The sequence below is a fragment of the Psittacula echo genome, assembly GCF_963264785.1.
Source record: "Psittacula echo genome assembly, chromosome: 12".
NCBI classification, from domain to species: domain Eukaryota; kingdom Metazoa; phylum Chordata; class Aves; order Psittaciformes; family Psittacidae; genus Psittacula; species Psittacula echo.
In genome coordinates this window covers 13,493,184-13,507,760 of record NC_137747.1, presented here as the reverse complement: position 1 = coordinate 13,507,760, position 14,577 = coordinate 13,493,184, and the positions used below count along the sequence as shown (strand labels likewise).

Sequence of the window (14,577 nt, the reverse complement as noted above, 5' to 3'; positions counted from 1 at the left end):
CTGCTGCCTTTGGCAGGATGTGCTTATGGCCCCATTGGCATTGCAGGTCTCGCTGCGCCCTCCATCAGCCTGGAGGTGCGGGTGCAGCAGCCCTAAGCCCTGCCCTACAGCTGGGCTGTGCATGTCATGGGCCTCCTGCCTCAAAAGAGAGCTGTGTGGTGCCGCCTCCTACCTGCACTTAACATCTCTTCTTCCTCGCAGTCAGAGACAAGATTGGACCGATCGCAACGCCCGATTACATCCAGTATGCCCCCGGGCTGCCCAAGACCCGCTCAGGTAGGGAAGCCAGCCCTCAACTGCATCTCCAGGGCCACCCAAAGTCAGGGGGGAGCAACCTCAGGGCAAAGAGGATGCTGCAGGTCTGGGCACTCCCCACTCGTGCTGAGGATGTGGAGGAGATGCTGACTCTGCTCCTCTCTCCTGGCTGTTGTTACAGGGAAGATTACCAGACGGATCTTAAGGAAGATTGCCAGGAATGACCATGACCTGGGGGACATGTCCACCTTGGCAGACCCGAGCATCATAGACCAACTGTTCAACAACAGATGTAACACTGGCCAGTAGCAGCATCGGCCCTGCTGTGGCAGCAGTGTCCCGTGAGCAGGTCCCAGCTGCCTGCCCCGGGATATGGACCTTCACCCATTGAGTTGAATGTACAAGTGTTTGAAGGAGGGACAGGTTCTGGAGAGGTCTCACTGGTGTGTCCCTGCCTCGGAGTGAGTGCATCCTGTTCCACATGGGAGCTGTACACGTGAGGCTGAGCCTCATGCACAGGGGTACTCCTCCTCCCTTTCCAGCGCCTCCTTCTTGATGTTTAAGTTAGTTGGGGCTGGGGTTGTTGGTTAACTTTATGTAATTGAGGGGGGTCTGGCACCTTGGGCACAGTGGGAAGGAACATTGGGGCTTGCAGGGGAGATGGAGCTGGAGTTACTCGATGCAGGCAGGGAAGGGAGCTGCAGCCCCCACAGGCCCAGCTGAGCTCCCTCTTCTTGGAGCCCTGCAAAGCACATTACAGCTGCACAGCTGAGCCTCAATCTTGCATCCACTGTCCAAGTCTGCTGCTAGCAGTGGTCCTTGAGCCTGAGAGGGAGTGGGGCAAGGCTGAGGGGGCTCTATGCTTTAAACAGCTTGCTTAGAGCAATTGGGTACCAAGATCTGCTGCTTCCCAAGTGCCCAGTGCCAGTGGCTGTGTTTTACCCAACCCAAGGTCCTGCACTGGCCGTGGACACAACACAGAGCCACAAATGGTCAAGGAGAAGCCCTGGCGTGATGTGCTGAGCTCGGGCTGATGCTCCTCTTGTGTCCTGGGTAGGAGCAGGTGCTGTGGTACCCAAGGCAGGGAGCGCATGCAGAGGCCACCGAGGCAGGCAGGGCAGTTAGTGCTGGTGTTTCATCATCAGGAAGAACATTGTGGAAGATGTTTAAGGTTGGCTTTTGCTTAAATGTGTCAGGGATTTATGATGTTGAGAGGGATAAAGAACCCCAAAACCCATAGCCCAAGAGCCTGAACATCACAAGGGCACTGCCAAAGCCATTCTTCTTCCAGTGAAGTACATTTAACTCCAGCCCTGTGTTGAGCTACCTCCTCTGTAATGTCTGTATAAACACTGCATGTGAGCTGTTTGATTTTGCACTTAAACCAAAGGAGAAATGGGCTTTAAAGCGTGCTGCAGCAGCTGTAGAGGCTTTACCTGCAGCTGAGCAGAGTGGGGAGGGTGAGGCAGCTGCCTCTGGGGCTGGTTGCTGTAGTACAAAGACTATGGCTCACTCCTTACCTGCTGCTCCTGCTGGCACGGCCCTTGTCTGTGATCCATAACCTGCGTGTGCAGTCCCCCACAACTCTGTAACACTGGATTGCCACCTTGTTCCTGTTCACTCAGTTACTGTTCACTGTGTCGTGTTGGCTGGAAACAGCTCGAGTCTTACGGAATAAAGTTCAAGGAAACAAAATGGAAATGGGCTCAGAGCATGGGCTAGAGTTAGGGGCTGTGACTGCCTGTGCTGCTGCTGGGCACTGGGGCAAGGGCAGAGCTTCAGTTTCTCCCTGGGCTCCAGCCAAGGTTATTCCATTGAGGCTCACAAGACTGTGACACCCATCTGACATCAACACCACAGGACGCTGATGCAGTTGAGCACCCACAGGAGCTCAGGGCTCGCTTCTACACCAGGCCTGGTCCTCACATGGGCACAGCACTGGGTACCAGCCTCTGCCTCCACCCTGTGGTCCCGTGTCAGCTCCAGGGCCATGCTCCATCGCTGTGCTCCTGCTCCTCATGACTGGTCCAACCTTGCGCCTTCCCCTGCTGCTCCAGCTCACTGCATCCCAGCTCCGGGCTCAGCATCTCCTCCTGGAGACGTGTCCTACCTGGCAGCCCTCACACCAGCTGCGATGCCAGGACCCACCTCCATCACGGTGCACCCAGAGCACAAAGGGATGGGCTGGCTTCAGCCACCCCTGGGCTCAAGGTACACAGAAGGGCTGTGCACACGTGGACCCCTGCCCAAAGCAGCCCGGGCACCCAGGAGGCAGCCTCTGCACCCAGCATCACACAGAACAGGCACAGAAGCAGTGCTCAGATTGCACATCATGTTTTAATGTGTGGCTGGGGGCAATCACCCCCCCAGTGCCACAACCCCCAGGAATGTCGAACCGCTCCCCCTCACAGGAGTGACCACTGAGGTGCACAGGGGCAGCAGCAGCGCTGCACTGGCACTCAGCACAATCGGGCTTCAGGAATAGTGGCTTTAATCTGCTCCTCTGGTGTCACCACAAGGGTAGAGCTGAGGCTGCTTTAACCAAGGCACTGCTGGAAAGGTGCATTGTGATTGCTTCCCCTCGAACTGCTCAGCTGAGGAGGAAGAGGGGCTGGAGGAAGAGTAAAAGACTTTGGGAAGGAGAGGCTGGGCCCACATCCCTGCACTGCTGCTGTTCCCAACCCATGAAACCTGGAGGGTGACACGTTGTGCCCTGTGCTGGTGCCAGAGGGAAGCATCGGCAGCAAGGCTGCACCCGCTCAGCCTCTCCTGCAGTTCCTTTGCTTCCTCAGCACAAAGCTCCCAGGTCCCACAGGACCATTCACTGAGGCTGGGGCTCCCTGACACCCCTTTGGGCTGTAAGTGCTGCAGCAGCCCAGGCGGGAGCTGCTCAGTGCGGGACTTGCAGTGGGAGACACTGGGGATTTGGGGTTTATGGACACAGTGATAAAGGCTCCAATTCCTCATCATCACTGGGGGGTCTCAGATGCAGCCTGCACTGCTGCCTGCCTCGTGCGGCACAGGAACATGCTTTGGGTTTGTGTCTCCAGGAACAACAGCATCACGGAGCACACAACCAGGAGCAGCATGAGTGCCTGCTGTGGCTCCCAAGGGACAGCCAGAGCTGTGCTGTCCTGGGAGGCCACGGGTGGGATGCGCAGGGGCAAGGACATGTGCAGGGGAGCCCCTCTGTCGTGCAGAGAAGCTGGGGCTGGTCCATGGGGCGGTTGAGCAGCGGTGTCCTCCCACCCCTCCTCACCATCCCCAGCAGGGCAGGCCTTGGCAAGCGCACCCCAAGAACAGCCTGGGGCAGCTCAGCTCCTGAGGCAGCAGCAGGAGGGGGTCACCTCCTCACACCAGGTATGGGGTGTCCAGCACGGCCACCCCCGCCGCCACCCCCCCATCCGCGTGCTCCACTGCCTTCGTGCGCAGGAGGTGCCCCGCGGCCTTGTTCAGCACCAGCTCCGAGCCCCGTCTGCAAAGGAAAGGGCAGGTGAGCACCGCGCAGCACAGAGCTGATGGCAGAGTCACAGCCTGGCTTGGGCTGGAAGGGACCTCAAAGCTCATCCAGCTCCAACCCCTGCCACAGGCACGGACCCCTTCCACTGGAGCAGCTTGCTCCAAGCCCCTGTGTCCAACCTGGCCTTGAACACTGCCAGGAATGGGGCAGCCACAGCTTCTCTGGGCACCCTGGGCCAGTGCCTCAGCACCCTCACAGGGAAGAACTGCTGCCTTATATCCAACCTGGTCTAATTTCAGCTTGGATGGTGGGATTTGTGTTCCCTACCCCAGTGCAGGGCAGGTAAAACCCCCAGGGCTGATGCAGAGGTGTCTGCACACAGCAGAGCTGTGCCCTGCCCTCTCTGTGCCTTCCCTCAGTGGTGCTTTGGGTGACTGCACAGACAGTGCCAGGTTCTGAATGCTGCCAGAGTACATTTGTGTCTAAAATTATACCAGAAGGACTTGAATTTAGCAGCTCTGGAACCATTTCAATGGGCCTACGAGGGTTTTAAACAAAAGCAGCAGCTACTTAGGGTTAAAATTCAGCCTTCAGGTACTCCTGCTCTAACCAGGGCTTTAGAGAAGCACATGGCTGCACCAGAGACCTGAGCAGCGCTCCCAGAGAGCACGGGTGAACACTGCAGCTCCATGTGGCTGTTACACCCATCACTGCCAGCACCAGCTCACTGGCAGTGGGGCCAGAGCAGCAGTGCAGGGTCTGAGCAGTGCTCGGAGCTGCAACCAGGGCAGAGGCTGCACGGCCAGGGCTGTTCCTGCACCTCCACCTCCCCGCAGGCATCAGCCCTGCTGCTGTGCTCCCAGTGCAGAGAGGAGAATGCTCCCAACCCCAGTGCTGTCTGGGGCAGGAAAGCATCTGCAGTACAAGCACGTTCTCACCTGACATAGACACCAAAAATCCCCAGCTCTGAGATGCACTCGGACTCTTGCAGGGGGCTGTGAGCCCTCAGCAGGTAATTCATGGCTGGCCGTGGCTTGATCTTATCCATCAGGATGTAGGAGGTTCTCTGAGGGCTGTCTCTGATCTTCTCCAGAACCTGCCTGAGATCTTCACCATAGAGGTTGTTCCCTGGCAACAAAACCAGCAAGTCAAGGACTGCCCAGCACAGCAGAACCCCCTGGCCCCAGCTATGCAGCCCCAGCAGCCAGAGACCCAGCCTGGGGCTCCCCATAGCCCAGCTCCTCCACCCATCTTTTATAGATGGGTTTGTGTTGGAAGGGACCTTAAAGCTCATCCAGCTCCAACCCCTGCCACGGGCAGGGACCCCTTCCACTGGAGCAGCTTGCTCCAAGCCCCTGTGTCCAACCTGGCCTTGAACACTGCCAGGGATGGGGCAGCCACAGCTTCTCTGGGCACCCTGTGCCAGCGCCTCAGCACCCTCACAGGGAAGAGTTTTTGCCTAATACACAATCCCAGACTGGTTTGAGTTGGAAAGGACTTTAAGGATCGCCCAGTTCCAACCCCCTTGGCAGAGGACCAGGAGCCACCACAGAGCTATCACCTCTCCTGCTCCAGCATGAGCAGCAGTGAAGCCCCACATGGGCTCAGCTCATACCTCCACCTTCTCGCTGCGGCTTCAGCACAAAGCGGTCGGGGTCGGCGATAGCCATAGCAGCCACCTTGTCCCCCTCAGCACCCTGCCAGGGAGGATGAAACAGCAAAGCATGAGGAAGGAGCAGGGGCTCCCCAGGAACCCCCCTGTGAGCAGGATCAACAGGGTCCCTCGAGGACCACAGCATCTCCTTAACCAGAGAGAAACATCCCACAGGCCAAGCGCATGCCTGCTTGTCTGTTCCTGCACCGCCCCACTCACCATGTCCAGGGAGTAGAGCCCAGCAAAGGTTGCTCTGATCCTCGTGACTGCCTCAGCGTGGCCGGGCAGCAGCCGCTCTAGAGTCCCCGGGCGGCTCAGCTCCTGCTGCACCTTCTTGGTGCCCGCCAGCTGGGTGGCAATGTCAGGGCACTTCACTGCCCGGGACCTCTCCAGCAGCAGCCGAGCCTCCCAGTTCTGAGGCACAAAAAGAGTGACCGTCCCATGAGCGAAGGTTTAAAGCTTCTCTCCACTCCCTTCTGTTCAGTTACGGGTATATGAGTTGCCTCCTCCCTGCCTGCCTGCCCGGGATGGGAACAGCATCTTGGAGATGCACACATGGATTTCCCACCACCACTGGTCCACCTCCTCTGCCGCCACCCCCTTCCCAGCTTCTCCAGTGCTGCCACCTGCAGGCAACAGCAAGATCTGGTCTGTATTAGCTGCAGCCTAATAGCCCTATAGCAGAGGAGAGTGCAGTCTGTAGATCAAGCCTAAACCCTTTAAGCTGGTGCTAATACCTGTGCTAACCCCTATTGTACAGAAGCAGTTCAGTGCTGCAGTAAGAAAGCCACTCGTTTTGCTTACTGTATGCCAGGGACACCCATATCACTGCAGCGTCACAGCTTCCCAATGCCATCAGCCACGTGGGACAGGACTAACCCCAACCCTCCCGGACAGCACACATGCCCCGGGGATCACAGGGCACTTCACACTCACTGACAAGGCCAGAGCATGGGTGGCTTTTTGGAGCAGAGGGGTCAGCACTGACCTGCTCGTCATAGTTGCTTGGCACGTAGCCCTCTCTGTAGTACACCACTGCTACCTCCTGCCCGTCCCTGGAACACAAACCAGAGGCACTCACAGAACCAGGCCACCCCTGCCCGAACCCCAGCACCAAGGGGGCTGCAGTGGAGTCAGGAGGCAACATTCCACCATTCGCCCCTTCTCCCAGGCTGCTCTGCTCCTGCCTGGCTCTGTCAGGGGAAGCTGCCAGCCCCTGCTCTGCTCCACTGCACCCCAGCCGCCTGCCTGAGACACAGGGAGCTGACACCTCACCTCTGCCCATGACCAGCCACAGCCTCCGAGGCTCCAGCCAGCACAGACGGAAGATCCTTACTTTTCAATAGCTTTTGCCACCAGGAGCCAGGCCTGGGAGATGCTGGAAGCTGGGAGGGAACAGGGTCCTTCTCCAGTGGCAATCCAAGGCAGGACATCAACTCCACAACCTGCCCAGGCACCAAATCACCCCGCCAGGGCAGGGCCACCAGCACCCCTGCAGCACCACGCACCCAAACTTGGGCCACCCTGCATGTGCTCAGGGAAAGCAGCACAGAACCTGCTGGCAGTGTAAGTGTAAAGGCATTCAGCAGGGAGAGGAGAGGATGCTCTGAGGAAGTGCAGTGGATACACTTCAACTGTCTGGCAATGACAAATGTGTTTGTTAATTAAACACAGCAGAGGCACCAAAGGTCAAACCAGGGAAAAACCAGCCTAACTACAGTAAAAACACTGCCATGAAACCATAGCTTCCTCTGGGCTTGTACAGCTGCAAACACAGTACCTGGAAACAGGACAAATGTCCCACTTGGGACCAATGGCCAGCACTTGGAGCCTGTGACCTGCACAGGCCTTCATAGGGAGACAGCAAGATGCTGAGTGAATTCAAATCCAACAGATAGCATGAGGACGTGGGATGCTTCCTCCTCCAGCACCCTAGCACCCACTGACAGACCCCTATGTGAGCAGTAAACAGGAAATGGCTTTGGGGAAGCCTCTGGAACAGCCAGGACTTCTCCTAGCAGATGTATGTGGAGGAACTGAAGATCCCACAGAGCTCTAATGGCTGTTCCTTGAAGGAGGGAAATTGCATTTCCAGCTGTAAGGGATTGGTGTGTGAATGCAAACAAATCATTCCAGCCCTAAGGGGAAGTAGCAGCCTGGAGTATGGAGGAGAAGTACTCTCAGAAAGGCACTACTGACACTCAGAACATCCCACCAGCTTTGGCTGAACATTCCCATTGCAGCCCCGTGTGCCCAACACAGAGCCGGGATGCGCACCTTGGCTCATACTCACATATACAGCCTCCTGGCCTCATCCAGAGAGCCCTTCTCAAACACATCCCGAAAGCGCTTCCTGATGACCCGGATATTCCTGTCAAGAGAGGAGTGGGAGAGTCACCAGCAGGGCACTGAACTGGGAATCAGAGGTGGAGCCAGTGGCTCCAGCAAGGAGGAGCTGGAGGCTCCTTCACAGGCTTTACACTAGAGCCAGAGGAATCCTACAGGGCAAACCAGTCCCAGGTTTTAGCACCTCTCCTGTGTTTCCCACCCAGATACTATAGGAAGCAGAACATGTCCCTGAACCCCTGGATTTCTCCATCTCCCCTTTCATCTCCTAAAGGGCTTCTAAGACAAGTTGGTAGTCTGGGGTTTTTATCCCTACACAACAGATTCACCCACTGTTGCCTTCCAAGCCAAGAGCTGCAGACAGCGACTTCCCCCATGTTTTATCTACCTCCTTCCTGCTCTCCAGCCTTTCCTCCACACAGCGGCAGTGTGGAGCTGCTGATGTGGAGACACTGCACGATACGGGATCCACCTCCCACCACCCCAGCACTGCTCCGGGGCTAACCCTTTGAACACCTCCTTCTCCCCAGTGCTTCCCTCCAAGGCCACGTTGATTCCTTCTGCTTTGGAGCTTCATTATTTAAGCTTTCATGAAATGCTCTGTGCCAATTCCCGAGTCACAGGCAAGCAGGACCCTCATTAACCTGCTCTGCTCCTTACAGTCTCTATCTAAGAGATGGGGCACACAACAAAGCTACCACTGGTGCAACTCTGAGGACTACACAGGCTTAATATCAGCAAGGAATCAGCCCTGGAGACCAGAGGCTTTGATGCTGCTGGTATTTCCAGCAAAGAGCTGGTGAGAGGCTTTAGGAAGTTGGTGAAAAGATGAAGGTGGGCGCTGAGCCTGGGCAGGAGGCCACTGAAGGAATGCTGAGAGAGCTGCATAGCAGAGCAAAGTCCAAGATAAAGGCTGCCCTGTTACATACCAACATGTGGCCTCTCACAGCCCCAGAAACTAAAAGTGTTTTGACTTTATCCGTGAGTGGCAAATGGATTCTGCACACCTCCACCTTTCCCTGGCCTGCTCCTTCACTCCTAGTGCCTGCTGGAGAGCCTGGAGACACCCCAAAAGCTGCCTCGAGGGAAACACCACAATCTGGCAGCAGCTCACTCTGCTTCCCTTTTCCAAGCCTGTACCACTTCCTTCCTTTCTCATCCCAGGAAAATCCAACCTTTACCTGTTCCAAAGCTCATTTTCTACACATCGCTGATCAAAAATGTTCCTCTGGACTTTCTCCACCAGAAACATCACGACAGCACTGGAAGAAACACCAAGGCCATCATTGAACTCAGAAACACTCCATGTGCACCCAAGAATGCCAACTCTGTGAGCTTCCTGCATTGCTCCTGCTCGTTTTCACCAGTGTCCCTATGGGTCAGCATGCAAACAGAGAGCAGCACTGCTCCTGTGTAACAACCAAACCAGTGCAGGGCATGCGCTCAAGGGCAGGAGGAGAAGCAACCTCTGTGAAGGGCTACTGAACCCCACAACTCCTCCAGGGTTCTGCCCCTCTCTGCCTTTGGGACACAGCAGCTTTGTGCGCTAAGACTACCCAGTGCTCTTTCCAGGGTGTCCCAGGCTTTGAGAGCAGCTCGTCTTGCAAACAGAAAGCACAGTTTCAAACCTAAACACATGCATCCTCAGGGCAGACGAGAGCAGCCTCCAGCACCTCCTCTCTCCTTACCTTGGAGAGCCGTAGAGCTCCCAGGCTTTGGCAATACCCAAGGCAAGGCCTCTGGATGGGTTGTTGGGTGGCAGACGTGATGCCTCCTGAGGCTTTCCCAGCACTTTCAACACCTGCCTGTGGAACAAAGAACTCTTCAATGGCATGAGAGCCCCTGGCCAGTCACAGGGAGCAGGAGGTTGGGAGCATGCAGAGACAGGCCATGCATACAGCTGCTGCAGCACAGGCCGGAGATGCTGCCTTACCCATGGACCGCCACAGTGCGGGAGGTGAGGCCTCCAAAGCTGGCAGCAATGGTGTTTATTTCTATCTGCTTCAGAGCTGGTGGCCCATCCACCCCACAGTCAAACATGTAATCAGAGCGATTTATGCCTAAAAACACAGACTGGAACAAAGGGGAGGTGAAGTGGGGGCTCCTGATGCCTTTAATTGCAAATCCCTTGGATGACCTTGCTTCAAAATCCTCCTGGGACAGATCCAGTCACCTTCACGTTGATACAAACCCCTGCAAGCCATGCCCATGGGTGCTTTGGCCCTTGCTTAGGAACCACCGCCCTCCTTAGCACTCCAAGGAGTTAACACTTGTTAGAGTAAAGGAGGTTGTGCAGGGAGAGCCTGTCAGCACAGGTCCTGACGTGGAACGCATCCCTGCACTCTCCTTAGGTTCCCAGAGGACAAAGACATATTAAACCCTCCCAGTCAAGGCCTGACTGCTTCCAGCAGCACTAACCAAAGGGCACGACCATCAAACAGGGCAAAGTCCTGAGGTCACAGGCTGTACCCAAGACATTGTGGTGTTGGAGTGACCTGGCTGACCAGGGGACAGTCCCAAGCAGCAGCAAGCCTGCAGACAGAGCCCAGGCAAGGCCACCACGGTGCAGAGGGACACTGAGCACTGGGGGGGGTCTCCTGGCAGGTACCTGAGCCAAGCCTTCCTCCAGAACTTGTGTGTAGATCCTGAAGAGTCGAGCTGTGAAGTCATCCACCTTGATGGTGCTAGAGAGGAACACACATCACATCAGCCCCTTACACTGTCACAGAGGAACAAAGAAGTTAACTCGAGACAAGGAGTCACAAAATGAAACACAAACCTTTGTAAATAAGTAAAATCAGTTTTAAGTAACATTAAGTTTGATGGCTTTGTAGCAGTAGCAATGGAAAATAACTGAGGTATATGTTTCACAAAAAAAAATAGCAGAGTGCAGCTAGAGAACATAATGAGAATCCTTGTATAAGATAAACCATTGTAGCTGACGTAGTTTTAGGTCCTTATGACCTTAGTACAAAAATGAGTGTAAGAAAAACAGGATAGAAAAACAGGACGTGTAGATAAAGAGTATCTGAACCTAGCAGATGTCCAGGATGGGCTGCAGCTAAGCTAACTGATAAATAGAAGGACAGGATGATTATGTCTGCAGTTACCGAACCAATTAAGCTGATGTAAGCATTATCTACTGCGTGTGTTTCAAAGACTGCCAGAAGTGATGAAGATTGTTGGAAGAAGTAAACGACTCCCAAAAGACCACTACCACGTTGTTGTGCGCATGTGAAAATGGGCGTGGAATGATGTAAAGCGGCTCTCAGATGGTTAATGAATATGTATGACGTTTAATGAATATGCATGCTAAGCAACAATATAACCACAGTCTGAGGTTCGGCTGAGACACGCTAGGAGGAGCTAGCCCCCGTGTCTCCCGGCGCCACAATAAAGAATTCCTCAACGTTGTTGGTGAGTTCCTGGAGATATCTCTGAATCACGCTTCTCCACAAACAAAACCTTCCCAGGGACACCCCCCAGCACAAACAGCAGGGCTGTGGCTAAATCAGGTCCTACAGCACTGTTAAGCATCTCACCATGAAAGCACTCCTCATCAAGGGTGTATAACCACAACACAAACGTGCTTTGCTCAGCATTGCACTCTACAAAAAGCACCATGTGCAGAGGTGACTCGTTTGCAGGGCAAGAGACAAGCAAAAGCAAAGGAACACAGCAGAATTCTGCACACAGGAAAGGAATGAAAAGTCCCTCTGGGCCTGCACGCACAGCTCATAGAGGAAGCTTTACCAGCTTCATCGAATCCCCACCCTGTGGGCTTCCAAATCCCACACACTGTGGTACCAAGTGGCCCTGCTAGAGAAGGTCTGGCTTTTCTTCAGGATCCCAAATCCCTGAGCCAGTGGTGAGCAGCACCTCCAAGGAGCTGCCCTGAGACAATGCACAGGAGGCAGCACAAGGCAGGCACCAAGTGCACCCAAGCCCCAGGCGCTGCATTCCTTCACCACAGGTATAAGCATGTCCCCACAAGCTCTGGCTGCAGCCAGCTCTGGAACAGGCACAAGCATTTAACAGCTCTGAGAGGCCAGAACAAGAAGGATGCTGGAAAAGTCTCCTTTGCGTTGTCCCAGTGCCAGAGAGGTGTCAGCACCTCCACACCAGCAGCACTCCCACAGATAGCAGGAAGGGAAACGGGTTTTGTGGAAGCATCAGCCCTATGGATTATGGGTTCCACAGTGAGGGATGGTCGCTCCATCACCCAGAGCTTTTGGATCACCTTCCCAGCATGGCTGGGAGAGCAGGAGACATGGGGTGTCTGAGCACAGAGAAGGATGGCAGGAGGACAAACACCTCTTCATAACAGCAGGCAGAGCTGGTGGTTATTGGACCCAGCAATCTGAATTTAAGGCCCAGGGACTATCAAGCTCACAATAAGAATTCACAACCTTGAAGCACTGGCAAAACTGAAGATCATTGCAGGGAGTCACCTCTTGGCCAGATGTTCCATCTCCTGAGGCCCAAGAAGACCTCAAAACACAGAGACTTGATGGGGATTAATCTTAGGACAAATAATGCAGGAAAGGATACACTTTCTGCAGAGGACAGGAGTGCCTGCCTCAGGTGAAGGACATGAATGGATGGAAGGTGGGAATGCTGAAAGGTGGTAAATGCTTTGCATTTAAAATAGTTCATTAAAATGCACCATGAAAGAGCGTTACCTGGCCAGAGTATGCTCCAGAAATTCCTTGTTTTGACTAATAGCATCCACCAGCATGTTAAAATCTTGCTGAACAGCGTATGCTTGTTCAAACAGGGCACTGGGTACTGCAGATGGCAACAGTGTGAAGGGAGCGAAATTCACCACCTGCAAAGATGCAGCAGCAAAGAGGTCAGGTCTGTGCAGCTTAAGTGGGACTGAAGAGGGGCTGCCTCTGCTTTTGTGAAGGCTGAAGCCATCCTAAGCCCTCTTGGGTGCACCCTGACAGACACATGGCTCAACCCTGCTGACCCCTGGCTTTTGAGGGCTTTGCTTGAAGAGCATCCACAGGGACTGCAGTAGCAGCTGCTCCACAGCTCAAGCTGGGTGACTGCTTCTCTCTAAGGATGCCCTGTTTCTACTTCAACTGGAAAGCACTGTCTCCAAAATGCCTCTGGTTTAGAGCTAAGGGGAATTTGCCAGTCCTAGTTTTTCTCAGTCATTGCCTTTGATCTTTGAGTCCCAGGGGTGATTCCAGACCCCACAGCTCAGGCACAGGCCCACCCTCAAAGCCAAAATATGACACCAGAGAGAAGTTCCCAATCCCCCTTGACTTTTACACATGACAAGGGACCCTGGCAGCGTGTTCGGCCTCTCCAAGCTCCCTCTTCCTCTCACCCTTTGAGGTTCCTTCAGAGCTCTGACTAGGGGGTTGACATCAAGGAGCAGTCCTCATGGTGGAGACCTCCCTCCTTGCACCCCTGCCAGGTACCAGCACAGCTCCCTGCTTGCCCCCAAGCTCCTCAGAGACCCATCCCTGACAGTGTCCCACCCCTCCCGCACAGGGGTACATCCTCCTCTGAGACCCTTCACCAGATCCCCCTCCAGCAGGCCGAGACCCCCATCAACACCCTCACCCCAGCCGGCTGCCCGGGATTCACCAGAGGTAAGCCCACACATCAGCCACCCCCAGGGAGCACTCTCTGCAAGAGATGCTCTCCTGGTTCAAAGGCTCAGTGGGGTGCTCAGAGGCTGGGTGAGGGATGAACTCGCACCACCACCCACATGCAGGCTCCTGGCAATCTCTCCAATCCCAAAAATTTCCGGATCTATCCCTCTCCTTGGAACGGTATTGCAGGGCTGTGTCTCAGGGAGATGCGCTCATCAGCAGGATGGGGGGTGAGTTAAGCCTCAGGTTGTCGGGCTTCAGCCCCCAGGATGACAGCCGGCTCCTCCCGCGCTCCTCTGGCTTTGCTGACTCACACCGCGGCGGGACCGAACCCGTCCCGTGCCTGCGCTCTGGCACTTACATCGGAGGCGTTGGGCTGCCCCTCGGTCCGCATCAACACGCCCTGCAGCAGCGCCGCGTCCACCGCCACCGCCGCGGCCTCCTGGATGGCGGGTCTGTCCCGCAGCACGTCCTCCCAGGGCGCAGCCATGCTCGGCGCTGCGGGGGCACAGCACAGTCACACACCCGGGCCGGAGCTGCCTCGGCAAACAGCGCGGCGCGGCCCGGCCCGCAGACCTCAGCACGGCCCAGCCCCGGCACCAGACCACGCCTCAGGACCGGCACCGCGGGCTGACACAGCCCGAGGCCGCGGCTCCCTCAGGCTGGCCCATGCGGCATCCCCGCGGCCTGCGGAGGGCCCGGCCGCCACATCCCGCCCTGCTCCAGGCAGGCCCCGGCCCAGCAGCGGACCCGCCCTGAGGCCTGGGCCCTGATCCCGGTACCCGACCGCCGCCCCGCAGCAGCCCCCGCCGGCTCCTCACCTGTCCCCACCGCTGCGGCCCGCCGCCGCGGCACGCGATTGGACAGCGCTCCCCTCTCGCCCCGCCCCGGACGCGGATTGGCAGTGCACCCGACCAATCAGCGTGGGAGAACGGCACGCGCGGGGGCGGGGAAACGTCGCTGTGGGAGGGGCTAAGTGGCGGGAGCGGGGGTGCGTCACGGGGAGGTGTGACGTCACGTTGTGACGTAAGGAGGGTGCTGGTGTGCAGCGGGATCTCAAGGTGATGATCGCCATCTTCATTAACAGCTCTGCCTGTCCCGGCCCAGGGAGGGGGGCAGAGCGCACCCCTGTCCCGTCTGCTGCTCAGCAACTGACCTGAGATTAGTTATCTGACATTAATCAATTATCTGCTGCTCTGAATCTCTTCTCCGCCTAAGCCAGGCACAGCTACAGGTTGGGCAGAGAAGAGATT

The 14,577-nt window shown here is 56.0% G+C and overlaps 2 protein-coding genes across 8 annotated transcripts in view; one reads left to right on the top strand and one right to left on the bottom strand.

Moving 5' to 3' along the window:
- ACSS2 (acyl-CoA synthetase short chain family member 2) overlaps positions 1–1,681 on the top strand; it is a 35,096-nt gene extending 33,415 nt beyond the window's left edge. Inside the window, exons 17-18 of the mRNA XM_080627961.1 lie at positions 202–276; positions 437–1,681. Of these exons, the coding sequence (XP_080484087.1) occupies positions 202–276; positions 437–564 (203 nt within the window). The 3' untranslated portion in view covers positions 565–1,681. The remainder of the gene's footprint in view (positions 1–201; positions 277–436) is intronic.
- Positions 1,682–2,592: 911 nt separating this feature from the next.
- GSS (glutathione synthetase) lies at positions 2,593–14,201 on the bottom strand. Of its 7 annotated transcripts, none has more exons than XM_080628226.1 (13): positions 14,146–14,201; positions 13,686–13,822; positions 12,398–12,543; positions 10,324–10,399; positions 9,649–9,788; positions 9,404–9,520; positions 8,897–8,977; positions 7,663–7,740; positions 6,358–6,424; positions 5,589–5,783; positions 5,331–5,412; positions 4,654–4,843; positions 2,593–3,730 (listed from the first exon to the last, which is right to left on the bottom strand). In XM_080628226.1, exons 2-13 carry the CDS (start codon positions 13,812–13,814, stop codon positions 3,607–3,609), a joined length of 1,425 nt encoding a protein of 474 aa, XP_080484352.1. In that variant the 5' UTR covers positions 13,815–13,822; positions 14,146–14,201; the 3' UTR covers positions 2,593–3,606. The 7 variants fall into 7 exon arrangements, with proteins under 7 accessions (XP_080484352.1, XP_080484353.1, XP_080484356.1 ...); XM_080628227.1 differs by lacking the exon at positions 14,146–14,201 and adding an exon at positions 13,901–13,920; XM_080628230.1 differs by lacking the exon at positions 14,146–14,201 and having other exon boundaries at positions 13,054–13,825.
- Positions 14,202–14,577: the final 376 nt, after the last annotated feature.